Genomic DNA, 26,813 nt, shown 5'->3' with positions numbered 1-26,813 from the left:
TGTTTTGGAAAGGACCCACAAGGATCATTAAATTCAACTCCTGGCCCTGTACAGGACCATCCCCAATAGTCACACCACATGCCTGAGAGCATTGTCCAAATGCTCCTTGAGTTCTGTCAGGCTTGGGGCTGTGACCACTCCCCTGGGGAGCCTGTTCCAGTGCCCAACCACCCCCCAGGTGAAGAATCTTTTCCTAATATCCAGCCTAAACCTCCCCTGACACAACTTTATGCTTTTGTCTTGGGTCCTGTCACTGGTCACCAGAGAGAAGAGGTCGGTACTTGCTCCTCTGCTTCCCATTGTGAGATCTCCCCTCATTCCCTGTAGGCTGAACAGATCAAGTGACTGCAGTCTCTTCTCATACAACTTCCCCTCTAGACCCTTCACTGTCCCCGTAGCCTTCCTTTGGACACTCTCTGATAGCTTTATATCCTTCTTGAATTGTGGCTCTGAAAACTGCAACAAAGGGCTTGAGCTGAGGCCACACAAGTGCAGGGTAGAGCGAGACAATCACCTTTCTAGACACTCACTATTAATCAGAGGAAAAACATCAGAGAGATTTTTAAATTCATTGAGGTCAATATCTAATTTACATCCGTTTCAATCAGTTCAGAAGCCTGTTCCTCTGGTTTCTTCTAAATTCACTGCTATTATTCATCAGAGTTTACATTTAGACTATGAAAATCCTGAGGCTGGGGCAGTTTGCATTTGTATCTTCAGAGATGTGTCACCGGTGCTGGGGCTGACAGGGACTATTACAAACTGTATTCAGCTGCTGCTGAAAATTTGATTTTCAGCGAAGTTACAGATACTCTGATCTCTTCTTAATACCGCAGAGAATTTGATTTCTGGGATGTATATGAAAATAGAAACATGGAATTTGTTAATTATCATCTCAACAGAACTTCATATTTTTCCAATTTAGTATTATGTCAGCTACTTTTGAGGAGAAAACATTTCGTAGGTAGATACCAGAGGAGCAATTAAATACCAATAATAAAAAAAGAAATATATAATAAATATAATTAATTGAGGAAATATCATTTTGGCACACAATACTTCTTTCCAAAAGAGTATAAGAATAAACCATAATATATAGAAATATGAATGGCAATTTTAATATATTAAAATGATGTATTTACATTAATATTAACATTGGCTACTACTAGTTCAATTCAGAAATATGAACATGGCTAACAGTTTTAAAATATCACTGAAATACAAAATTACAGATGAAACAGAATGATGCTGTGAAATGCTTTACAAACTCATACTCAGATTGACTCATGATTTTTGTTGGATCACATAAAAATATGAAGAAGCTATTTAGATAAATCTTACCAGATTTGTACAATTCTTAATTTTTAAATTCTGGTTTGAAGGCACAGGGAACTACTATCAATAAGTTATTCATAGTAAGAGTGGTAATAAGCAAATAAGAAATTTGCTGCAGGATGGTCTCCTGTGTGCACCTCCAGCATGCCCAAGGGAGTTCCCAGCTATGGGGAGAAAGGACTGTGCTCTCCAGGCTGCCAGCCCTTCCATGTCAGTCAGGCTCTTGGCTCTTTTACAGACGGTATTAGCTTACTCAGAAATGGAACACAAGCTCAGCAAACGTTCAGAGATGGCATAAAAGAGTCCCTGACTTCACTTGGAAATGTGTAAGTTTTCTATATGTGTCAGTGCATTCTAGATTTGACTGCAAAAAAAGTAAAATTTACTAATTGTAAACTGTCAAGCACTAGAACTGTACATTTTAAGAATTTCAGGACAGTGCAGGATCTTGACTAATGCAGCAGCAGTACTGTCATTCTGTGTTACCAGGTCACTGTTTTGCCCTCTAATTCTCCCAGAATGTGCAATGCATACAGAAGTATGAGAAACATTTTCTTGTTGAAAGACTTACTCATTTTTAATATTTTCCACTGGTTAACCACAAACATTAACAGCAGAGTGCATTTATGAGACTCTGAACATGTACCTCCTCAAGAAGCAAAAATTTCAGCTGCAAGAATGACATGTCGTTCTCCTCAGCAGCGGGTTGGGGTTTTTTCGCTCAGATGATAAAACTGATTTTACTTCATGTGAGCAAAAGACTCAGTCCAAAGAAAAAGCTTTTAGGATTTCAATTTGAGTCACAGTAAATTACCTGATTTATTCCACATATCCTTAACAAAGTAATATTTTGACTGATGATACTGGTGAGCAAAGTTTGTTGTAGGAGACAAACAGAAGAAATAAGAATTGTTACTCCTGTAGTGTCCTCGAGGAGTTGCTGACCCATGCAGGACATGCAAGATGATGTCAGCATGTAAATACTTGTGTGCTGCAGTCTGCAGCCGGCATTGGGACCTTCTTATTTGTTTCAACATCTACCTGCTAGCTGCCACCTTCTTGGTCTCTGCCACTAGTACAGGTCTTCTGAATGTTGGACGAATCTGTTAGTTCTTTGTTTTCTTCTCTTTGCCCTTCTTCCCCAGATTCTTCGTGGATTTTCGATTTTCTGCTGTCAGCCTTGTGATTAGTGGATGAATTGAGCTTGGATGAGTTCCGTCTCCATCTCCTCAGGCTCCTGTAACAATCTTTTCTGATGTTTTCACTAACCAGCACATAGATGATTGGATCAGCAACACCATTTGCAGTGCCTAAACACAGAAACACTGTAGAAATTGAATATATCTTCTTTTCAAATGGACATGGGCAATTCTCATGAAACATGAAGTGTATGGCTCTTATTATGAGTACCACATGGTAGGGAGCAAAGCAGATCAGGAAAATTACAATAATGGCAATAGCCAGATACTTCACTTTGGCTTTTTGGTGACAAGTCAAGCTGCTGCTGCTTTTTGTAATTTGAAAAATTTTGTAGTTTGTGAAAATGAGGATTGTGAAGGGTATGGCAAATCCAAATAGGAATCTAGCAAAGCTGAAAGAAGCCAATGTTTTGTCAAGGGGCACAGTCTCAAAGCAGGTTCTGTTTGTGTGTGGTGGCTTGTCTTCCATGTAAAATACTGGAGTGTGGATTACTGCAACCACAGCAAAGAGAAAGCAGACTATTATAATGGCCTTTTTCTGTCCTCTTCTCCCCCTTGATTCCAGAGGATACACCAGTGCCACGTAACGATCCAGAGAAATGCAGCACAAAAGCAGAATGCTGATGTATATATTGCAGAAAAAGATGAATCCTGTTATTTTGCAAGCAGTGTCACCCATGGTCCATCTGTGCTTGTTTTGCACATAGACAATCCAGAGAGGCAAGGTACTTATGTACATCAGCTCACACAACGATAAACTGAAAATGTAGATGGCAATTATTTTATTCCTTTGGATTTGTACCAACGTGAGCAGGGAAGTTAAGCAATTTGCTGGAAGGCCTATGGAAAAAACGATGCTGTAAACAGCAACCAGAAGTGGCTGGCTCTCTTCGTAGGGAATTCCTGGGCAAGTGAAGTTACCACTTTTGTCTGGACAATCTTCCATTATTCTTATTCCAGCTGGTGTTTCCTGAGAATCAGAGGACAAGGTGCAAAGTTAGCATTACATCACTTAAAAATGTGTCAGTAAAGGTTATGGCCCTGTAGGTGCCCACTTGACATGTCAGGGGAGCAAGTGGGATGCTTGTCTTGAGGAAGCATCTAAGACAGGCAAGTTTTTCAAGTCCTGCTGGTCTTCTGTGGGGACCCCCTGAGAGCCAGGCTTGATTTGCTTCCAGGAAAAAGTGCTGTTTTTCACAAGGAACTTCTTGAATGCAAGAAATTTCATTTTATTAAAACGGTGTTTGTCTATTAAAATGGAGTATTGGAGACTGTCCATAAACCATGTGTCATAAATAAGACTGAGCTGCTGATCAATTACTAAAGACAATTCCCAGAGTACACTGAGGGCATTAGTTTTCAATTTTTTTTTTTTTTTTTCATTTTAAACTGAGTAACAAAAAATGCAAACTGTAGAGATTTCAGAGGCAGACTTCCAAATTAAGGTAGCATTTATGGTCACTCAGGTGGGGGAACCATCTGAAGTGGGTGGTGGTAGTTCACAGAATCATAGAATCAATCAGGTTGGAAAAGAACTCTAAGATCATCAAGTCCGACTGTGCTGTTGTGTTGAGTATTGTGTTCCCTGTATACAGGAACCAGAATCTGGCCACTGGTCTGTACCTGCACACTTGCAACACAGTGGGTCAGGTCTGTCTAATTCACACTTCTCTCCTCCCTCCTCTTAAACAATAACAGTTGAAGAAGTTAAATTTGCAGTATGATACTACACCCATCAGAGAAAGTCAATGAAACTGCCAACCACATCTGTTTGATACCTCTGGGAGACAACAGGAAATAAGGGCAGTTAGAGGATGTAGACAAGACCAAAGAGAAGAACATACACGTTTAAGAGATGGAGGCAAAGAAATTTAATGCTCTTTGAACAGGAATGGTTACAAAAATCTCTGCCTTTTCAAGATGGGCATACACAAAAGCATTTGGGTTATGTTAAATAGTGCATTTCTTGCAAAGTCACAAGATGATTTCCATGCAGAAATATTCTCCAAAAGAACAGAGAAATATGGAGGTGGGTGCACCCTAATGGTGGTGTGTACCCTTAAAAATTGTATTTTGCTCTATTTATGAGTTGAAGGTGTCCACTGTATAACATTCTTGATAAAAAGAGGTCTTGTCTGGCTTAATCTTTTGGGGATTCTCTTACAGGTGGACACCTACTCCAGGGTAAGTAAATCTGCTATGTCCACAAGGAGATGTGTTGGCAGAAACAGTCCCTCCAGATGGAGGAGGCACATGGGCTTTCACAGTCCACATTGTGTGTGTGCAATTTTTTTAACCCTGAATTCATGCAGGGGAGAAGCTTTTAGCAGCCTCTGAACATTTATTTATTGCTTGTTTGGGCCCATCTCAAGCAGACTAAGGGGAAGCAGCTTGCTCCCAGTGCAGTGGGATTGTCTCCTGCATCTCTGGGAGGGTGGACAATCTGGTGTGGCCATTACTTCCCCTCCACGTGGGCAAGAACAGTCCCTGGGGTGGCACAAGCAGCTCCACCCTGAATGCTTAACAGGACACCTGCCTTGCAAGACCCCTAGAGCTTGAAGGGCAATCAGGTCCCCTGACTCAGTTTGGTTACCAGATGATGAGAATAGTGTGAGAAAATGGACACAGGTTGCCTTGGGCTGCAAGACCCTCACAGCAGCACAGTGCTGGCCACAGCCATAGACACCAAGAGAGGACCTCCTGTCCCATGTTCTGAGATGTTCACTTCCATCAAGTGCCCCAAATGCAGTAAGTTTTGAATGCAGTTGCAAGCAGGAGGGCAGAGGCCAATGGTACCTGCCATCCCCAGCACCAGCAGCATAATAAGCTGTTCCCTGAGGTGTGAAGGTTTGAAAGGCACCTCCTCAGACAGAGGAACTGAGAAAGTGCTGTGTACATAGAAGTACAGTGGAGGGTGTGACCCCCCTCTGGGACTTCCACTTCCCCACAGCAAATCTTCCTCCACTCTTGAGCTGACAGGCCGGTGGTTGCTGCACTGATTGGGCCCAAGGATCTTTCCAGAGGGTCACATCCCTCCACCTCTGAGAATTGGATGGGAGTCTGGTGGGTATGTTGAAGCTCTCTCAAGGGGGATCTGAAGTTTCATCCCCAGGACACAAAACCACCCCTCTCCTATCTGCTAGTTCCCCATTCTAAAATCATATTGTAGTTGCTAAAAGCCCTAGCATTTCTCATGCCACGTGTGTCACCTGCATCCAAAATCTCACACGGAGCTCAGCCTACAAAGGTAAGGTAGATGAATATGAACTTGCAGAGTAATTTAGACATAATTATGCCTTCAGAAAAAAGTTGGATCCAGTATTGTCCCATCTTAAGAATCACTGTAGAAGAGAATCCTCAGTACTGTTTGGGGAAGACATCACAGCATTCAGCAGCGCTGCTGCCAGATCGTGTGACAGAGGGTGCAGTTACTTCCCTCCTTTTCTAGCAGTGAAAGTGGACTGAGAGCTGGTGTTAACTTACAAAAACAGTGGTTGTGATCAAGGCTGGTGGTGACTTGAGTTTTTTGCTGCCTCTGAGCATCTGCCACCCATGGTGTTGGAGGAGGGGTTTTCTCTGGGCCACCTCCCCAACTGCTGTGTAGAGGGGATAAAAAGGGTGTTTGATTTCAGTGTCAGCAGCAGTTCTCTGCCCAGATTTCACCTATGGACTTACATACAAGAGCTTGTCCTCAACTCAGACATGCCTGACAGATGTGAGAGCTGCTGTTCACCTGCACACCACAGAGCTGCTCTATACCTGTGCACCACAGAAGGTCTTGGAGACCTCCTCTTCTACAGTAAAGCACAGCAGGTGAATACAGCTCATGGGGCAGGCACATGGGGACAGCCAGGGCAGGGACATGGCAGAAGTCACACACCATCTCACTTACTAATCAGCAGCTTGACAAAAATAGTTTCAGGATTGGTTGAGTTTCTCTCCCCTCTCCTCCCTCTGGGCTTTGCGCACTTCTTTTGACCCTGTGTTTGTCTGAATATTCTGCTTTCTGCACAGCTTCTACTGGGGCAGCTGATGGTGCAGGGCAGGAAGGAAGTGGTAGAAGAGTTCTGCTGTAGACACATGTTCCCAATGTTTGTTTCTCTTGCTTCTTTCTTTCACCTCCTTTCCTCACACTCTGCTCCAAGTCTCCTTCCCCTGCTCAGTACCTGTGAGAGAGCCTCAGGAAGGAGATGCCTCTGACTTTCTTAGCTGCCTGCACTAAACATGCTTTTTTTTGTTGGGGTCTCTCAGCTTGGGAGCTTGTATCCTTCCCAGCAGGAATGCTCTATGTCCCAGCCCCACATCAGGAACAAGGAGAGGAGAGCATCCATTTGCTCCACTCCCTCACCTAGTCTTGGCTCTCTGCCGCTGGACACTGCATGCAGCCCCAGTTCTGAGCTTTATGTGTCTCTGCTCAGCTCTCCAAGCCTGCAGAGGGCTTTCCTTCTCAAATAGGAGATCACAAAGCAGCACTCAGCAGATAATTTATGAAATTTCTCCCAGTGACATTGCCCCCTGTGACGACCCATGGTTAAGGGGAAGAAAGCACCACTACAATCCACTCCTTCACTAAAGTCAACTTCTCTGGGCCTCTACACCTCTCTTCAACTGAACACACATTGTTATCTTTTTCTCAGGCCTTTAGAGTTTAGTGGATTGATACGTGGCTCAGCCCATAAGATTCTCAGTTCTTGTCTTCCTCTGTAGTGTCTACGCTAACCTGCACCTCTGATCTTAATTTGAATGAAAAATAATAATAATTACAGAGCTGAAAAATCCACACACCATTTTCTGCTAATATTTGTGATGAGTAACTTTGATTAGAACAGTAGAACTTAAAAGATTTATCACATCCAGCAATTTTCAGGTATTTATAAAGGGTTGAGTGCAGCTGTGATGCCAAGGATGAAATAATATCCAAGAACACATTTGCGAGTTACAAGCTGCTCCAATGCATTAAGTTTCTTTGCTGCTCAGTAGCTTTCAGTTGAACTAAGCCTCTCCAAAATAGCTGTTTTCACCTTTCTGAGACTTATCCTTATCTGCTATGTGTCACCAACCATAACTGGGTGTTACATCAGGTCCTGGCCACGTTTTCCATCAACAGCTCAACATACATTTATCATCACTCTGAGGCTTCTTGCTCTGTGAGACTCACTGCACGTGGCAAACCGCAGTCAGCATGTGCACATTTGTCACCTCAGGATGTGCAAAACATCTCGTCTTCCCAGACAGAGACAACATCTCTGGCTCAGGAAGCACCTGAGCACCTGAGCACAAATCACTGGGAGATCCGCTAAGGAAGATGTGCTACGTGTGTGCTCTTTATTTATGTTCTTGCATTTCTAACGTAATTGTGTTATGTTCACACTGCTAGTTGAATAGATAATTTTGTTTCTTACTCCTTAAATGGAGTGCCTACATGATCTAATGTATTGAGAACTTATGGAGAGAAAACCCTGGGAAAGGGCAGGGCACCTGGAGATACCCAAGCAAAAAGGGAATGGATGGAAGAGGCATGACAAACATGAAAAGCCATTTTCTTGGGCTGTGGTGAGAAAGCAGCAGAAGTGTCTGGCTGCAAACCCACCAGTCAGGGCTGTGAAAGCAGAGTGTGATTGACTGCCCTTTCCTCCTCTCCTCTTTGATCCTGTCACCTGGCATTCCTCAGGGCAGGTGGCCTGTATTTACGAGGAGGAATGGAGAGGTGTTCTTTCTCAGGCTTTCCTAGGAAGTGGCAGATTTCAAATGCCAAACTGGTGTCTGTTCCAGAACAGATCTTCTGTACTATGGACAGCGACCAAAACATGGCATTGATGTGTAGGAGAGCCTGTGCAATGGTCATCTGTCCTCTGCCCTACCCAGCACCAGGAAGCATTAAACTGTCCTACAACAGTGCCTTACACACCTCAAGGGCAATGAAATCAGGAGCCTGGGCTGCTGTGAGGATGTGGTTTCATATCACAGCCACACCAGACTTACAACCTGTCTATCATCTTTTTTTCTCCCTTCCTTTTTCACAACCACTAGCTCACCTGACCCTGCAGTGACTTGACTGGTGGCTCCTGCTGCACATTTGGGCCAGATGCATTAATCTTCTCCCAAGAAAAGTCTTTTTAGTAGCACTGAAGTGTAAAAAGGGAAGTGAAAACAAGCGGGAAAGCAAAAGGCTTTATTTTGCCTATTTTTTTCTTTATTTGTCTATGAGCTGCTCATGTAAAACTGTTTAAATTTCCAACGAAGAAGTTGGAGTGATAAAAATAACACCTATTAGAAAAAATAACGAGGAAGATTACAGATACCATTACAAAGAAGAGAGAAGTGGAAAAAAAAAAAGCACAATAGTTGAACAGAGACTGGTTGAAAGTCTGTGGATTAACTCACATGAGATACAGAGGGAAGCAGAGAAAAGAGACACAGTGAAATCCATAATATGAGTACAATTACACGAGCAAAGTGCTTTATTTCATAAAATTTTCTTTTTCTAATATTTTTCTGATCATCCCTCTATGACAAAGATTATTCTTAGAGCTGAAAGTTTTGAGGTATTTATGTGATATTAAGAACAATTTAAAACAAGCGCAGTGATGGTTAGGATTAAAATAAACCTTCTCTTCACACCTTCCTTCCTGTCCCCAATATTTGTAGATGACAACAACATACGTGTCTCAAAGCATCAATCAGCCTTCAGAGGAACAAGACCTGAGTTTCTCCTGAAAGGTTTTTTGTGCTTTCCTTGGTAGCATGTGGTACTGGAACTATTTGACATGGGAGTATCACCAGGATGTCAGTCTGGTCTGCTCAAATCCAGTATCTAAAGACATCAGTTCTGAGATGTGGCAGATACGCTGCCTACGACACTCGTCACCAGCAAAACCGCTCCTTGCCTCAACCTGGGCTTCTCCTTCTTGTGCAGAACTTACATTGCCCGCCTGTAAACTTTATGAACTATTACACTTTCCAGCCCTGAGCTTTTGTGGCTCTTAACTTGAATACCAACCAAGACATTGCCGTGGATTATTTGCTCTGCTGTTCTTGGAAGTAGGAAAAATGTTTGTGGTATCTTTGTGGATAAAAATAGATTGTAACCCATGAGCCCAGCAAGTCAGTGAACTGCTTAATTTTTTTCCCCATTATTAACAGACAAATTAGTAGATGAAGTTAGTCCTATAAGCAAATCACAGAATAAAAAAAGAAAACCAGCAATGGCTCCACTTAGTTACCCTGCTTTTCTGAGACACACAGGACAGTAGGATTTGAAGCTATGTAATTTGAAAGCTGAACATAAAAGTATTTTTAAACAACATTGTTTCAAATTTGGATGTAATATATGAATATATAATTTTCAAACTATATAGTTTCAAAACTCTGTAGAGAAAAAAGGGTGTTTTTAAATTACAGGTCTATGTCTATACTGGGAATTCAGCTGAGCACAACTCCATCTTAAAGTACCTTTCCTCCACTGTGGTGAAGCAGGTAACCCCTCTCTTGACTAGTGCTGGTTAAAACCATTTATGGGGCATTTGTAGGCTTAAAATAACTACTGTAAGGAAGCAGCAAGACCTTGGGATTAGTTATACAACCTTAATACTAAACTCTGTACTGCAGATACAAGCAGTCTTACAAAAAAAGAGAATAAATTTGTTAAATGACAAGAGGATGTTAACCAAATTGCCTTTCAGGAGGGGAACTCAGCAATCATTTCTGATGAGGGGCAGGCGTTCGATTTGTCTCACGATACTCTGTTCATCGATGTGAACTTTTTGAAACTACAGATTTTTAAATGCCTCTGTGGAGGTGTTTTTACATAGATCCACTTCCTCCTTTCCACAGTCTGCAAATCCCACAATGGTAGTAACTGTACTAGTTTGCTAAAAAAAGCAGCCATGGTATCAACAAGCGGAACTGTCATAATTCAAGGTTGACAAGGGGCCCAGTTTAAAATAGTGATCCTTCTCTAAACTGTGTGTCTTAGTGCCATGTTACACAACCTGGAGAGGGACTGCACAGGAGAGAACATGCCAGGTGGGTTGGAGAGAAATGTGTTAACAGAAGATCCTGATACAAGGTTTAAAACCATCTCATTAAACATACATAAAAGCTGGTAGAACTACTTAAACGTCATACATTGGACATAGGGGAAGTTCACAGATGAAAAGTAGGGCCCAAAATCCACCTGTACCAGTGGACTTTTTTCTCCAGTCTCATGATTCAAAGTCTGTGACTCATAATTTTGGGACTTTTGGACCTAGCAAAGTTTCTCAGTCCTCCCTGAGACCATCAGAGAGCAGCTGCTGCAGGGGAGATTTACTTTCCGGTACCTACCAGCTTGTCTGGAAAGGGTCTTTGAGTCAGAGGAATGGTTTCATGGCCAGGAGGGCCATCAGGAACCCCAGAAAAGCTGTCATAAATGTGAGGCTAAACTACAAAGCTTGTCAAGCCAAAAGACTGAGGAAAGCGTAGGTTTTGGAGCAGAGGCAGTGAAAGTGAGTAGCTGAGAGCAGCTCTGCTTCACACCCTCTTCCTCACACCTTCACACAGAAAGCCATCAGGCACTCCTGTTCAGTGACTTCCTAAAGCTATCACAGCTGAATTGGTAGCCTTGGTAATGGGGGCTATTTGTATACAGCTTCTGTTCATCAAGTGGCTCATTTGGAAACCTAACTGGCCAAACTTTCTTATTGGCTCATGCTGGAACTGCAAAGTCTTGGAAAAAGGAGGTGAGAAGGGTGATTCCCATGCACAGCTCCTTTCTCCTGTCCCAGTGTGCTCATGGATGCCAAAGCACAGCCAAATGCCTGTAGATTTGGCAGTAAGGGCTTACATATGGATGAATAATGCTCTGGACTCCCAAAAGAGCAGACTGGGGTGCTGGGGAGCAGGCTGTTTTAACAAGACAAGGAGCTAGAGCTGAGTGTGTCTGATTGCCAGATTTAAGGAAAATCTGACTTTAAGTAGCTGAACAAAGAAGCACCAAGACCTATGTCCAAACCCACAGGTCTACCCCTTAAAAAAGAGTGTTCTGTTATCCTTTAGATTTCAGTATTTCCCCACACCTACTTATGGACCTCCTTATTCTTGACCTCCAGGCCTTCAAACAGGACACTCCTGCCAAACCTCTGGCACCTGCAGTTAGAAACACACTAGGAGCCACAGAAAGGCCACACTAGAGCCATTTTCAACCTCCAAACTATCGTGATTCAAAGTCATCTCTGGGGCAGCAACTGTTCACCTGGAGTTGCTGGAGATCTCTGTACTGAATGCCAGCACATGGCCATGTGTGACACCTGGACCAATGCAAGGCATCAGTAAAGGTCATCAAGTCCTGAGCAAGCAGAGGACGACCACAGCCACTCTCTGGTAAAGACAGAGACTGTTCCTGCTAGCAAGGCATCACCTCCAGAGGCGTGAAGATTGGATTTCAACACCTTATAGGCAGGCGAGGAGATCAGCACACATGGCATGGGCACACCTGCTGCTTGTGGCATCCCTTGGCTGGCACCCTGCACCTCTGTGCTCCTGACTCCACAGAGGCTGTGGGAACTCTTTTGCTGCCACACAAGAACAGAGCAATGCTGTAGCAGAGTAGGGTAGAGAATGTGAGTTTTAGTGATCATTCAGTTACCCTACCTTGCAGTACACAGCTTTGCTTGTTTTAATTTGGCTGTGGATGGTGCTTGGCTAATGGTTCTGTTTGTTTCTCATGTACTGGTTTGTTTTTGTTAAGGGCTGTGTCTACCCAAGCACGGTCCTGTGTGCTGTTGGCCTGTCACTGCTGAGCCCTCCCTGGGCTCTGTCTTCCATCCCTCCCTTGTTCTCATCCTGCCAACCTGTCATCACCTGGATCTGTCTTTCCCTGTATGTGGTCTCTGTACTGCCACAGTTCATTCCCGCCTTCCACCATCCCACTGCTGCTTTTTCTCCCTCTGTCCCAAGTTAATCAGTGGTTTTCAAATCAGGAGATCCACAAATGGTAGCTCATACCTCTTCTGTCACTCAAGTTCCCATGGAAGCCAGAGGATGCTGGCTCAGAGGTACTGCCAGTGCCTCCAGGCAGTGGTACTTGTAGAGAATATTTATTCATAACCAGCCACATCTGATCAAACTCACAAATTCACAAGCTTCCCTTCATTCTGCACTGACACCTTCACTGCAGCCATGACAGTCACAGGGATCACAGGATTTTCCTACATTCCCAAAATGTGTTTGCCTCTTCCATCCCTCTGAAATCCCCCAGTCAGAGCATGGCTTAACTGGACTGCAAAGAGTGAGCATGGACAGCATGGCCACTCTTTGCCAGGAGTGGAAAAATGCAAAGACAGTGTTGAGCTTTGGCCTTGTGATAGTAGATTGACTCTTCCCCTGTGAGTCTTGGCACTCCCACTGTGTGGGAGCTGCTTTGACATGGGAGCTGCACCACTGTGGTAGTATCATCAGTACTGAAGAGGTTGCTGGGGAAAAACAAAGGAAAACATACCCCAAATAATTTTACAATCTGCCATGCTTAAGTGCACTGCCATATCAGTTGTCACAGAACTCCAGCTAACTTCTCCTCAACATTTTTTTACTTTTGTCTAAAGGGGATGTGTCTCAGCAGGTAGGATCTGCAAAGCCTTGTGAGAACCACCATGCCCTTCTATACTCAAAACTATCCTATTTTTAACAGGGTGCTTAAAGATGGTATTTAAGAGTCCTCTGAACTCAGACACATATATTTCCTCCTTCTCCATTTACCACTGAAACTCAATTTCTTTGTTCCCTTTTGTCCTATGATTCAACTAATTGGGGAGCCTCCATTTTCCTTCTTTGACATTTGGGTCTCCTCCTATAGCTACCATCTCCCATACTGGCAGCAGGGTTTTCCCCTTTAAGACCTTCGTCATGCCAACAAAAACTGTGACGCTCAAAGATTCCCCTTTGCACCTACACATGTCTCTGACGTCCCTGTAAGCCAACTCACATCTGCTAAATCTGTAGTGTCTTGTCTGAACCCTCAACTCTCCTGACTCTTTGTACATCTACCACAATGAGCACCTCATTCTTTGTTAGGACACTTAGGGTCTACCCTGGAAGTTATTACTGTAAAAATCCCAGCTCCTGGATGTTTCCTGAAGTGTCCTGATGCTTGATGGCAGCGCTATTTACATGATCGTGGTGAGGATCCAAGATCAATGTCTCCCAGAGGGGCGTAAGAAACCCTGAACCTGCCAGAGCCATCTGCAGTTTCAGGCAGAAATCTGTACAGAAGTGAGTGCTCAATCCAAACTGTGAGATTTCTGTTAAGTGTAGTGCCCTGTGTACAGAGCTGTGGAAAAGTTCTCAGAAGAAAACCAGTCTTGCCCATTAAGTGCAAACAAGCAGAATAAGTGGGTTTCTTTCTTTCTCCCCCTACCCACCCCATCACAGTGAGGTTACTGGAAGTTAAGGAGCTTCTGGTTTAGAGGCAGCAGCAGACTTAAATGGGATTATGGGAAGGGCACTTTTAAAATAACACCAGATGCACTTTGGTCTTTGGCAAAGTAGTCAAATCCCAAATATTAACTCAGTCTTCATGTTTCTGAGTGCCAGAGATCAGCAGTACTGTGTGAATAAAAGATGGAGAAAAAGATGGAATGTAGTATATCAAATTAGTCACTATAGACCAGCAGGTAAACTTCATAATTAAATGCCTGCCTTGCTTTTCCAGCAGACTAAGGATGAGAGGGAAGGTTGGCTGTGAATTCTCCTCGAAAGAAACCCAGCATTCATATTTCTATTATAATTCTGTATTCATGCCTCATGCTCTGCAGTAATAGCTAAATCTAACTTCACAGCAACCTGTGTCTTGCCAAAATCCTTAAATCCTAATCTATCCCTGACTGGAACTCAAGTTGATTTGTAAGAGAAATGTGTTTTTTATAGGAAAGGGAATTTGTAAGGAAGACAGATAGGAAAGACTTCACGAACTGCAGTGAACTCTAATTAACACACACCCAACAACACTTTGTTATATAAATCACAAGGAGATTTAGACTATGGTGAAACATCAACAGGGTCTGCATTTCTTAAGCACAAATTCACAGCATGGAGAAGCAGTGACCAAACCAGAACAAAACGAAATGATGCTAAATAGAAGCAACGCCTTGCCTCGGGGACAGAACACTTACTTTTTTTTTTTCTTGCTTTTGCAGAGGAGACGATGGGGTGCTCCAGCTCCTGCCGTACTCACCGGCTGCTCTGAAAAAACTGCAGGAAGTGCCTAACTTCCCCCACGTGCAGTCATAAGTGACGAGCTAAAAAGAAAGCACATACCTCCACCAGACTCTCCAACTGTGTCACTTTTATTTGGGTGTGCACAGAACGAGGCTGACCAGTGCTGTCAGGAGAGCAGCTAGGAGGAGAAGAAGCCTTAAAAAGGAAAGTGTCAAATTCTGTCACTTGTACAGGGGTAGAAAGACGTTTTCGTGACTGCTAGACTCTATCTGGGCTCTTGTTCTGAGTGTGCACCTTAATCACTGTGCTGACGTGCCCTGGAGGGACAAGAGACCAATGAACTGTCCCAAACCCTCCTGACTCCTCAGGAGCAGGATGCCTGTGGTAGGTGCTTATTCCTTATTTGTAGAGTAGAGGTAATCCCCTGGCTACGTGTGAAATGGCTAGGTATTGAAATAGGTGAGAGCCAGTGTTAGAGCCCAATCAATAGAAGGGAGGGGCGACAGAGGGGAGAGACTATTCTGGTGCCAGCAGTGCTAGAAAAGGCTGAAAATGAGCTGGTGGTTTGAGCAGCTTCAAGAAGATGTGTTCATTTGCAGGAGTTCCTTACTAACAAAGAGCATTGATATAAAGGAGCACATGATCTGTGCCAAGTGCTTTAGCACAGGCTTTAAGTGAAGGAGGAAGAAGATCCCAATGTTATATTGCCAGCCTAGACCTTGTTTGTGAGACCTGTTCAATGTGTTTTTGCAGATGCTGTGTGTGACTCTGCAGAAGTCAGTTATGAACAGAGTTATTAAGTTTTCAGGCAACTCACCCATCAACTTGTACCAATTCCACTTGCAGTGAGGTGCCTACAGGACCCTGTGAGGGTCTGTCAGTGCTTGCAGGCTGCCAGGGGCTGAGGCAGGACAGGGTGGAACTGGGTGGTAACCTAAGGCAAGCAGAGTACTGAATTTTAACCTAAGGCAAGCAGAGTACTGAATTTACCTTTGATATCTGTATCGAGAGCAAAACATTTTGCTGGAAAATTAAAGAAATGCTTAGTGTGTACTTTTATTCTGGTGTGAAAAAGTTACTTTTGTTCCATTTTGCTGGAGAGGGTCTCTGGGGATGAGTCCTTCTGTGAAGAGCAATTTATTATCTGGATCCAGAAGGAATTGAGGAAGAAGAGGCTGAAGCCAGTTTCCATCTGCAGAGGAGAATAGGTGAAATTTCTGTCTGTATCAACTCAGCCTGAGTGGACAGAGGGCTGGAACCAGTCTGTGCACTTCCTCAAACACATGGTTTCCTCTTGGTCCTCCTCTGTGTAGAGATCAAACCCAAGGAAAACATAAAGAAGGATGGAATGATGTTTCTGAGATGACCAGAGCTGATTTCTCTCTGTAGGTGACCATTCTTCATTCAGAGATACAGGACAGAAAAGAGTAAAGTGCTCTCAGACCTGAAGAACTAGAGTTTTCATAGAGATCAGTGGGCTCCCCTGTGGTATTTTTGATGTCACAGTTCCCATTTGGATGCAGTCAACTGTGGAGTCAAATACCTGCCTGATTATTCTCTCACCGGTGTAGGGTTTGGGATAGTCAGAGACACATGCATTTTTGCAACTAAATTTCATGATTAAACATTGAAAATTGCATGGTCCTCCATAGGGAAATGGAAGATGACACATCTCTGTGCCCTCGAATCTTCCAGTCAAACCTGAAAACTATTACTGTTTAGAGTCACAGCTAGAATCGACATCCCCCACAACAATTGCCCTGCAAGCTGAAGATTGATGCCAGGATTTCAAAAACCCCTGACAAGATCTTCTGGGACTGAGATGAACACAGATCTAGAGCTTCTGTGGGTGGCAAAACTAAACAAAACAGTTGAAGTAAGTTTAGTCTGTATTTGGTAGAGATAGTGCAAGCAGTACAGTAATATAAATTCTGGCCTGAGCTGTACTGTAGTGATGTCATATCTAGGCAGTGAAAAAAGATCAGATAAAGAACCATTTATAGCAGAAGGCAGAAACCCTCTGGCCTCTGTCTAAATCCAACTGAAGTAAATGGAAATGTTTCTTTTAGCTTCATTGAGTTTGGATTGGGCGGTTTAAGAATATTTCTTTCTACCATATAATTTCTGCATGCTATTTAACCAGTTGCCTTTATGGTAGCCCATTTAAGCAAGTTAAGCTGCAGAGATGTCTTCTCGGCACTCTTGATCATTTTGTTGCTGGGGTAGAGTGACTGTTCAAAAACATAAAAGAAAAAAGAGTCCATCCTTGTTTTAATGCAGTGCTGCATAACAGAGAAAATTTCTGGGGATTTTCACAGCACTATGATAGAGAAATTGCTTGTGCACCAGTGACCAGTAAACACAAATAACCATAGAAGACTGCTGGGGTCCAATGTCTTTGAAAGACTTTCAGACTTGAGTTTTCACTCACCCTTTTTTTAATTTAGAAGCTATCAAGAGAAAAGCTAGTAGGGTATTTCTCTCTTCCACTGCATATGAAAATGCTCTGTGTTAGTGTTTTTCCTTCCCCTGGTTGTGACCAACAAGAACCTAGAAATGGAGAAAACTTCAGATCATCTACCTCTCCTACCTCTACCTGCAACTGAACACAGAGTCATGGTCATATAACAGCTCTGCAAATGATTACCCAGGAAGACAATTTTGTACAGTTGTGCATCTTTTTCCAAGTAACTGAGGCTCATTTTTTGGAAAATGGCAGAATATGGCTTTAAGTTTGCAGCATAGGAAAGTGTTCATATGTCTTTCTGGCTTCCCGTGCACACCCAGTTCACAGTAGGGAGTGCAGAAACCTTCTTGTTCTGCTGCTGGAAGCAAAACGTGGGAGTTTCAGCTGCTAAGATTTTTGATGCACTGGCTTTTCTACATGTGATGGGTGGGTTGACACAGTCAGATTCCTTCTGGTTAGTCAGGTTGCATAAATGCCTGCATCTCACATCTGCACTGGAAAATCCTCTTGTTTTAAGTCGTGTGGAAATCTGGTCGTCCTCAGTTTTCACTGGTGCAGTGGTGTACTGTGTGTCTCTGGAGTGGAAATCCACAAAGTGACTGATCATGCCCTTACCAAGGAAAGAAAAGCCCTACCATGTTTGACAGTCCTACCCCTTCATGCACTGGGATTGATGCATTCCCTCTCAGGAGCTCCCTGGCAGAGCGCAGCTTGTTGCCATGTGGCAACTGAGAGACCTTTTAACTCTACTGACTTCTCTGGGGCAAACAACAGATTTCTCCTCTGGATGGTGAGAGTGAAGAGGTGCCAGTCTGTGCATTGGGGCCCTTGGGATGAGGTGGGGCACGCAGCTGGGTCATATCTAACAGCCTCTTTGGGGGATCCTGCTGCCAGTGGCACGGCCGAAGCTGAGACAGTGAGTGTGCTGCAGCTCAGTGGATTTGTCTCCACGCTTTGAACTCCACGTCTGAACACACATATCTCCAAGCATCCCACTCACGCCACGCATTCAGCCTGGGTTGCAAGCCTTTTGACAGATATGTCTGGCTTTTTTTCTTGTGAAAACCCCACCTTATACTAGGAAACTCTAACACCCACTGAGTAAGGAGGTTACAGTTGTTAGTGCATGGGGAGGAAAAGGGTGCGGTTCAAAGAATACACATTTATAATTTTTTTTTTACTAACTCAAAGCAGCAGCTCTGGGCCAACAGTTGAAGTTGGCTTAACCTTCACAAACTCAGAGGGAAGTTCAAGCTGGTTTTGCACACTATGCAAACAGCTAATGTGGCTACCCAGAGCTCTGTGCGACAGCAGGGCTCTTACATTTTTGGTTATTAGATCTGAGGTTAATGCAAAAATTGTGTCAATCATGTAAGATTGAGGGCTAAGATGGGGAAATGAACTCCAGCTCAGCCAGACCCAACCAACAATGTCATAAAATCTGTCCACCCATTTGAAATCTCTAGGATGTGGAGTGGCCAAAGGACTGGGAGTTAACATGCACAAAGTAAGCACCTTGGACAAACCTGGGCTTTGGATCCACCAAATCCCACTCAAACACCATAAATTCAATTTTTTTTTTTTTTTTACTCCTGCTGTTTTGCCCTTAGCCACCATCACTTTTATCTGTAGGTAGGCTTGACCAAGCTGGTGCAGCAGAGATTCAAAGGGTGTTTGTTGTTTACGTTGCATCTGCTCCTTCTGCTACGGTCAGGGACCCTCACTGCCAGCTCTCCATGGCAAAGATTCCAGCAGCCCACGTTGGAGAGCTGCAGCAAGCCCTGGGAGGGTGGGTGGCTTTAGGAAGCTGGTGCCCTGCTAGGGGAAGCTGCCACAGAGCTGGCAGGTACCTGTGGGTTATCCCTGGCACGACCGTGCTGAGGCTCAGTGCCCAGGGGCACCTTAGAAAATGCTGCCGGCAGGAAAGCAGGAAACACTTTGCAGAACAGAGATAACATAGAAAATAATACTATGTAAATGGTTTGATTTACTGATTTGCACGTACAGGGGCTGACATGTAAGCACACAGGAAAAGGAAATGGGACGGAGGAGGAGTGGGAGGAAAAAGGCAAGAAGACAACAAAACAGTCGGGCAGATTTCACTGGGGACAGTCCTTAATGTCCTGGTTTTTCTCCAGAGCATGATGTGTTGTGGAGGTCTGCAATCACAGATGGACACTGAGGATGTGAGTCCTTTGGTTCAAAAGAATGTCCCTATATATTAAAATGGGCAACTTGCATCAGCTTGGGATTCTTCTGCACTGGGAATTCCCTCTTGTATACATCTGGAAACCCTCGGTATGACAGCTCTTGTCTAGATTAAACTGGTCCCTGAGTCACTGATCTGAATTTCAACAGCTCTTTGTGATGGAGAAGTCACAGAAATTGTCAGCCCTGTGCTCCATTTCTCATATTTTCTCAAAAGCCACTTTTGCAAGAAGATTTCATGTGAGGTGAACCCTCCCATGATATGAGCCTCAGCAAGCAGTGGGATACACACCTCCTGCCAGCAGCAGGCATCTCCATGAGAACCTCTCTGCACAATTGATTTTTGTGAGCCCTTGTCAGACTTTTTGTGATCCACCTGAACTGCACCTCAGTGGGGGAGCTGACAGAGCAGTGCAGGCTCTGCTTCACAATTACTTGCTTTGTGTCACTGACCTCCAGTGGAAAAACTGAGGCTCGTATGTGGGTATGATCTGTATGGATGACACCACTCTGCAGCAGCCAGGCCGTGGAACCATCTCCTGCAGTTAGATGGTTACCTCTGATGTCTTTTTTGAGGCATCTTCTCTTGAATCTTGAGGGATGCTGGTGGGTGTGAAAGACCCCTTCCAGTCTTTGCTAGAATAGAATAGAATCATTTGGGCTGGGAAAGACTGCTAATATCATTGAGTCCAACCATTAATACAGCACTGCTGAGGGCATCACTAAACCATGGCCCCAAGTGCCACAATTAAGATAATTTTTGAACACTTTCAGTAAAGTGTTCAAAAATGTATTGTTATAAGCAACTTAATGCTTCGGAGAAAAGAAAGTGCCTGATGAAGGTATGATGTTCAGCCTTCAATTAAAGTGAAGGATTTAGTGGGGCACATATCTTGAGACATTTGCTTTGCCTTTTCTCAGATAAATTCCCTGATACAGTCTGAAAAAGGAAGTATGGCCTGCCTTGACATTTCTAGGTATGTGTACACTCCAAGGAAAAAAACTCCAAGCTTTTTGCCCTCCTTCCCCACCAGTTTTTCAGATCCTCTTATTCTGTCATAAAGAGGGAACAGACAACAGAGAAATCTACGTGAAATCACCCTTGAAAATGCTGACTTTTGATCTCTAGCACAATTTATTCAGTATAAATATGTCTTCCTATATATGTTGGTCTTTGTATAGACATCCAGAACTTTTGTTTGTGTTCAGCAGTTTCCATTCACTTAAACAATTCATTTACAGCCTGGGAATGTATTTTTGAAGATGCATTTGTGAAGCAACCACATTAATTGGAAAGATTCTTCAACATTAAAAGACATCCATCACCTTTTCTCCTGACACTAGCAGCTTCAATCATTTGGTAAATAGAGCTATGGTGTGAAGACAGATGGGGCAGCTTCACCTGGTGCTGGGGTGGTACAGACATATTTTAACATGTGAAACTGAGGATGGGAAGTGTGTCTGCCTTGCAGTCTGTGGTGTGTGAGAGTGATACCTGTGGTAGTTTTTCTAGAGTGAGTTTGCAGAGTGGAAGCAGGTGGACCTTGCCACCACAAAGCCAAGTATACTTCAGGTTACCCAGATGTGGGGCATTTTTGCATGAAACTTCAGTACAGGCAAACCTGCAGCCTTCAACATTTTAAGAAATGCAAATATTTTATAACTCTCCACCACCTTTGACAGAGTGTGCTGTCAAATAATGGGAAGGAAGGAGATAAGTCAGTTCTGGACTGACCTTGTGGTCTCTTTTCATTAATCTCATCTCTTTCTGAGTTTTAGTTTTCTCTGTTTAAAAGACATCTGTGATATCTACTTCCTTTTAAGATGTTTTGGGATTAAAAGATACTGTATGAGGCCCAGGTATTAATACAAATTAAAAAAAAAACCAAACAAACCCAAACTCCAAAACCCTAGATATCTACATGTAATGAACATGCGTGAGATTCTCATAATTCTACAGGACTAAATATCAATACTGACCTAACTGAGCTAAAGAGTCGTGCTTTGTGGTGCCAACATAGTACTCAGGTCCCAGGCAAAGAGGATCACTGGTAGGACAGAGGCAGGTTGCAGTCCAGCTGCACCCTGGAGCTCCAGCTTGTGGAATACATACAGCAGATACACGGGTGAAAATAAAGCCTATCTTGTTAGACTCCAAAGTGAAAACCTCCCCCACACACACACTAATACAAGAACCCCCATAAAATCTGACTTCTGTCGGTCTGCAATAGCCCTTTCTTGTCCCATCATGACATCCTCACACTTTCAGGAATAGGAGGAAAATTCTGTAAGGGCAAAAGAAAAAAGAAGATGGTCCAGAGACACAAGCAGTGTCTTTGCTCTGCTTGGTTTCAAGATGCCTGCATGTCAGTGAGGGCTCTGGGCAGTGATAAACAAGCTCATTTTTTTTCCAGAGAAGTGAACATAAATATCCACAGGTAGCTTCAGGAGCAGCCACTGGTATCCTACACATGAGTTTAGGTGCCCTGGAGAAACCTGACATTGTACAGCCAGGCAGCCCCTTTGCTCAGGACTTCTTTAGAGACCAGGAAAGCAGCTGCCATGGCAGAAGTGTCTGTCATCAGTCTCCTGTTACCCACCTCAGGCGATTCATGTTTCATACATTTTGCTTTGTTGAAAACAGCTGCTTGTACTCTCAATGAGAGCACCAGCAGACCCCTAAAAAGAGCCACACAGGCCTGCCATTCCTATTGAGCCCAGTTTGCAATGTTTTTTATTTGTGCCCTCTGTCACTCTAAAGCCATCATCCCCTGTCCTATCACTCCATGCCCTTGTCAAAACTCCTTCTCCAGTTCTTTTGTATCCCCATTAGGTACTGGAACACACTCTAACAACTCCCTGGAGCCTTCTCTTCTTCAGGCTGAACATCCCAACTCTCTCAAGTCTGTCTTCATAGCAGAGGTGCTCCAGCATCCTGAACATCTTCATGGCCACCTCTGGACTTGCTCCAGTTGGTCCATGCCCTTCTGATGTTGGGACACCCGGAGCTGGATTTCCAGCTGGATGTCCAGCAGTGGTCCAAGTGGAGTCTTGCAAGAGCAGAACAAAGGGTCAGAATCACCTGCTGGCCACACTGCTTTTGATGGAGCCCAGCACATGGTTGGCTTTCAGTATCCCCAAGTCCTTTTTGACAGGCCTTCTCTTAATCCATTCTCCTTCTGTCTGTTGGCTGTTGGAATGACCACCAGGGATATATCAGCTGATTTTGTTGCTTTGAAATTTTATTTAAAAAAATAATTAATAAAATGAACACAGGCCATACCAATCCTCTTTCCCTAAAATCCAGAGGCAGAAAAACAGGAGGAGAGAATGTAAGCTGCTGTACTATATGTGAAAAGGTCATCTTCTGGTGTCTTTTGTTATTGTTCTGTGGTTGCCCTACTGTGTTTTTGGTAAAAAAATTATGATCCTGTTATGGTAATCTAAGATTTGTGCACCTATTCTTAGCAATAACATTTTCTGTTAGGACATCATCATCTATCTCCCTGTTAGAGGGTGTCTTAGTAGATGCATCAGTGGTAGGACAACAAAACAATAAATAATCAGTTATAATGCCTAAATTCTTTTGAAAAATGGTAACAGCATGCTGGTATTTGCTCTTCAAAGTCTAATCCATTATTTGGGAATGAAGAGGAGCAACGTCTGATAGTTAAAAACCTTATCAAGCTCAATCACAAAATCAAATTAAAAGCTGTATTCAAATGCAACTTAATTTATGAAGTGAATTATTACTTCATTGAATAAGAAATTTAAAATAGCTTAAAATGAAAAATCAGATTCTATCAGCTCTTGGTCTTTATTTGTAACCACCAGATTACAAGTAGTCCCTAATTCTATGTCTGCTACTGAATTTCAGTTCACTTTATTTTAGCATATTTGAATGGCATTTGTTTATGGTCTAACTAATGGGAAATTCCAGATGGAAAGGAGGAGTCAGTACGTACAAAGCCGGACCCTGAGCTTTTCTTCTAAGCTTTGGTTTTCTTCTGAGAAGGAAAAAACAAAACAACAACAATTCCCTTTTACCAGTGCTTTTCATCTGGCTGTGTGGGTGGCATGTTGAAATAATAGTTTGGTGGAGATTAAAGAAAGTGCGACTGCCGTGTAACTTCTATCAGAAGGGGGAATCCCAGCTCTTTAAAGAGTGTGCACAACTAGACATGAGTAGTGTTATTACAGGGTTCAAAAGAAAAACCAGCCCAAACAATCCCCTTCTCACAAAACCTCCCTTGGATTTCCAGTGTGTGTGTGCAGAAGTGGGCCAGGTCCATGACCGGGGAGATCTCTGCCGGTGTTGGTGTGTGTGTGGCTGCTGGCTCTGGGCTCTGTGTTGAGTCTGAATCGCCCTGGGTTAAAGCCCCCCCTGCAGAGATGGGCAGCTGTGCTCTGGAGGTGCAGACAGTGGAGACCCCACCAGCCCCATGATGTGTTTGGTCACTTCCAGTGGTATTTTGTCCCAGTCATCAAAGAGCATTGCTGAGGACTGTCTCCTTTCTTCCAGGCTGGACCCAGCAGAAGCCAGGGCTTTGTTTATACAAAAGGAATACACCTGCTTAATACATAAGGAACACACCTGTTTTAACCTTCCTACCTAAAGTAAAGCAGTCTTTAGGTGTTTTCTTCCATATACATTCAAGGTACAAAAAAAAGGCATAACTCCCGGAGCCATTCTTAGTAGACACTTAACATGAACTCCCTCTTTCTAGCCCACATCTAACCCACAATCTGTTTCCTCCCCTCAGAAATCACATTTTTTATCACTGATGTCCCTAGATACCTACAGCTGAGTCTTCCTACATGCCAGTGCTGAGCAGTAAAGCACCTCAGCAATCTCACTTTTATGCCTGGTAAAATTATGGAGAATAGTCTGGGCCTTATTGAAAAACACCTGGAAGACAGGACAGTCACTGGTCACAGCCAGCACAGGTTCATGAGGGGAAAGTCCTGCTTGACAAATTTAATTTCCTTTTATGACAAGGTGATCAATCATAATAATAATCCTTGATCAAGGAAAGTCAGTTGAGGTCATCTTTTTGAATTTCAGTAAAGCTTTTGACGCTGTCTCTGACACGATCATTCTGGACAAAATGTCCAGCAAATATCTGGGTAAATACATATATATGACTCCCCAGCCAGTGGTGGGTACCAGTCCGTGCCTGTGAGTTCCTCTGAGAATTTGCTCTGGAGAGAAGACATAATGAAGAGAGGAGGGGTGGAAGAGGGTGAGGCCTGTACCTCCCCCACCAAAAGCAGGCCAAGTATAGAGAAAATTAAATCTATGTTTCATAAGGAAAGCAATTGGGGAACTGATCCAGAGTCTGGGGAACTCTCAGAAGGAAGTCCCACTCCCTGGTGCTGAGGCTATTTTTGTCTTTTGACAGACAACTGTAGTGGATCAAATGGAAAAACACTCCTGACAGCTGGGTCTGAAACAAGCCTGCTGCCCATGCACCCTGCCAAAGGTCATACTCAAGGCCAGACCTGTGCTGGCACAACCAGGAGCCTGTGGTCATAGTTAGGAACTCAAGAAACAAGTGGTGTTTTGTGAAAATATTTGTGCAATCAGCCTACACAGAGTCACAGTAGACCGAGAAGTGATTTAGTGTGATGGACAAAGCAAATAAAAGACTAAAGAGCAGAATGAGTCCTGAACCTCACAGAGGATGGAGTTTGCTCTGGTCTTTGCAGGTCGCTGTTGCAGGTGGTTGGTTCAGGGTTTCCTCTTTTCAGATTTTCAGTAAGAGTGGCTTCACTGGCTAACCAAAGGTTTGCCTAGTCCAAGGTTCCATCTGCAGCAGTGGCTAAAAGTGGCCCCTGGGGTAAAGCAGTGTCCTGGGGGCAGCACACAGTGTCCTCTTCCCCTAGCCACTCCATGACCCCACAAGTCTGCAGGTCAGGGACTATCTCAGCAGGGATCTTTCTGGTGCTATGCATGAACACCAAAAGATAAAGTTGTTTCGCTGCATCTCTGCCTGTATGTAACACCAGATACACACACCCATGGTTGACTTATTTCCTTTTCTCATAGGACTGTACTGGGAGTCCATGCTGTGGTCATTCATTAGTATTCAAAATCTCTCACTTCTCCAGCTATTATATCAGTTATGGGATTACTTTTAGTGTTTTACAGGACACAATCTTGTTCCCTGGTATGGGATCTGATGCCTGGGAAAACCCTGAATCTATCGTGTGTGGGACGAACTCATCAAAGCTGGAACTCAGCTTGGAAAATAATTCTTGTTGTTCTTTGAAGGGTGCCAATCACCATTTACTACATTCTCACCCTTAATTCATAGCTGTTTACATCTGTCTCTTCTATTTGGCTGTACTTACCCAGTTCATCCTCTTTATCTTTTTGAAGTATTGACGCATTATAAGCCCTTCTTCAAATGGAAGTGAGAGAGATCATGCCATCTCCTTCAGGAATGTTGAATTACCACAGTCGCTATCTTAAATATCTTTTCCCTATTGAACCTTGTTTATGAGCTGCTTGATATTACTGAGCAAAAATGTCAATTACCAACCCCATGTTACACATGTACACAGTCTGACTTCTTTCTGAATGCAGACAAATATCTATTAAGTACTCTCCTTTTTTACATTACCATTAATTTTACTACCTCTCTCTACTGATATTCCTGCACTATTGTTAAGCTACTTTTGTCCTGAATAGATTCTTTCTTCTGTTCTGAGGTGTTTCCAGAGTGTTCTAATTTCACTAATTTCTCCCACTTAGTTATTTCTATTTTATATTAACTGGCAACTGTTTCCCACTTTCACAGCTGTGATAGATTGCTTTTCTGTTTCATATTGATTCCTTCATTTTGTCACCGAACCAGGATGAGATTTTTTACATGATCTGTTTGCACTCTTGACTTGGAAATCCCAACTTTTTGACCATCTGATAAACCCTCATCAAAGGTCTGACCTTTCATTCAGATTTTTCTACCCACATTTTTTCTACCAGTGAACCTGATAGTAATTTTCCTTTGAGTTAGAGAATTTACCTTTTTAATGCTGAGTGTTTAGGGTAGACAAATAATCAGGTCACAATTATGATTCCTGGTATTCAGAGATCAACAAACTCTCTACCCAGCATTTGGTTCACCATGGTATGTTGTAAGGAATGATCTCACCATGGGTGCATACCTCATGTGTTAGAGAATTCACCTGTATCACCAAAATGGTATTTTTTATTGGCTGCTTACATCTGTAGTTCATGTCTCTCACTTGAAATCCTCCTGTGCATACAGAACTCTTCTTTCCACAGATTTGATGAGGGTTTAATGAATAATGGGGTTTAGGGAACAACTCATCCTGCTTTTTGGTTTTCTGACATTGTTTGATGTTCTGATATATGGATCATTCTGCAGATATTCTTCCTCTTCTGC

General features: G+C 43.3%; 1 protein-coding gene across 2 annotated transcripts in view; it reads right to left on the bottom strand.

The window, feature by feature from the left end:
• Nucleotides 1-826: 826 nt before the first annotated feature.
• GPR132 (G protein-coupled receptor 132) overlaps nt 827-26,813 on the bottom strand; it is a 77,489-nt gene continuing 51,502 nt past the window's right edge. Inside the window, exons 2-3 of one of the 2 annotated variants that reach the window (XR_007631508.1) lie at nt 2,150-3,504; nt 827-848 (exon numbers count right to left, since the gene is read on the bottom strand). Coding sequence is in view for 1 of the 2 variants with exons in the window: in XM_050336080.1 (XP_050192037.1) it covers nt 2,380-3,480 (1,101 nt within the window). In the remaining variant the exon portion in view is untranslated. Of the gene's footprint in view, nt 849-1,911; nt 3,505-26,813 lie in introns of those variants that run through there. The other variant, XM_050336080.1, reaches the window with a different exon arrangement.

Source organism: Myiozetetes cayanensis, unplaced genomic scaffold (genome assembly GCF_022539395.1).
Source record: "Myiozetetes cayanensis isolate MyiCay16 unplaced genomic scaffold, myiCay2020 scf6-25, whole genome shotgun sequence".
NCBI lineage: Eukaryota > Metazoa > Chordata > Aves > Passeriformes > Tyrannidae > Myiozetetes > Myiozetetes cayanensis.
This window is presented reverse-complemented; position numbering and strand designations above follow the sequence as displayed.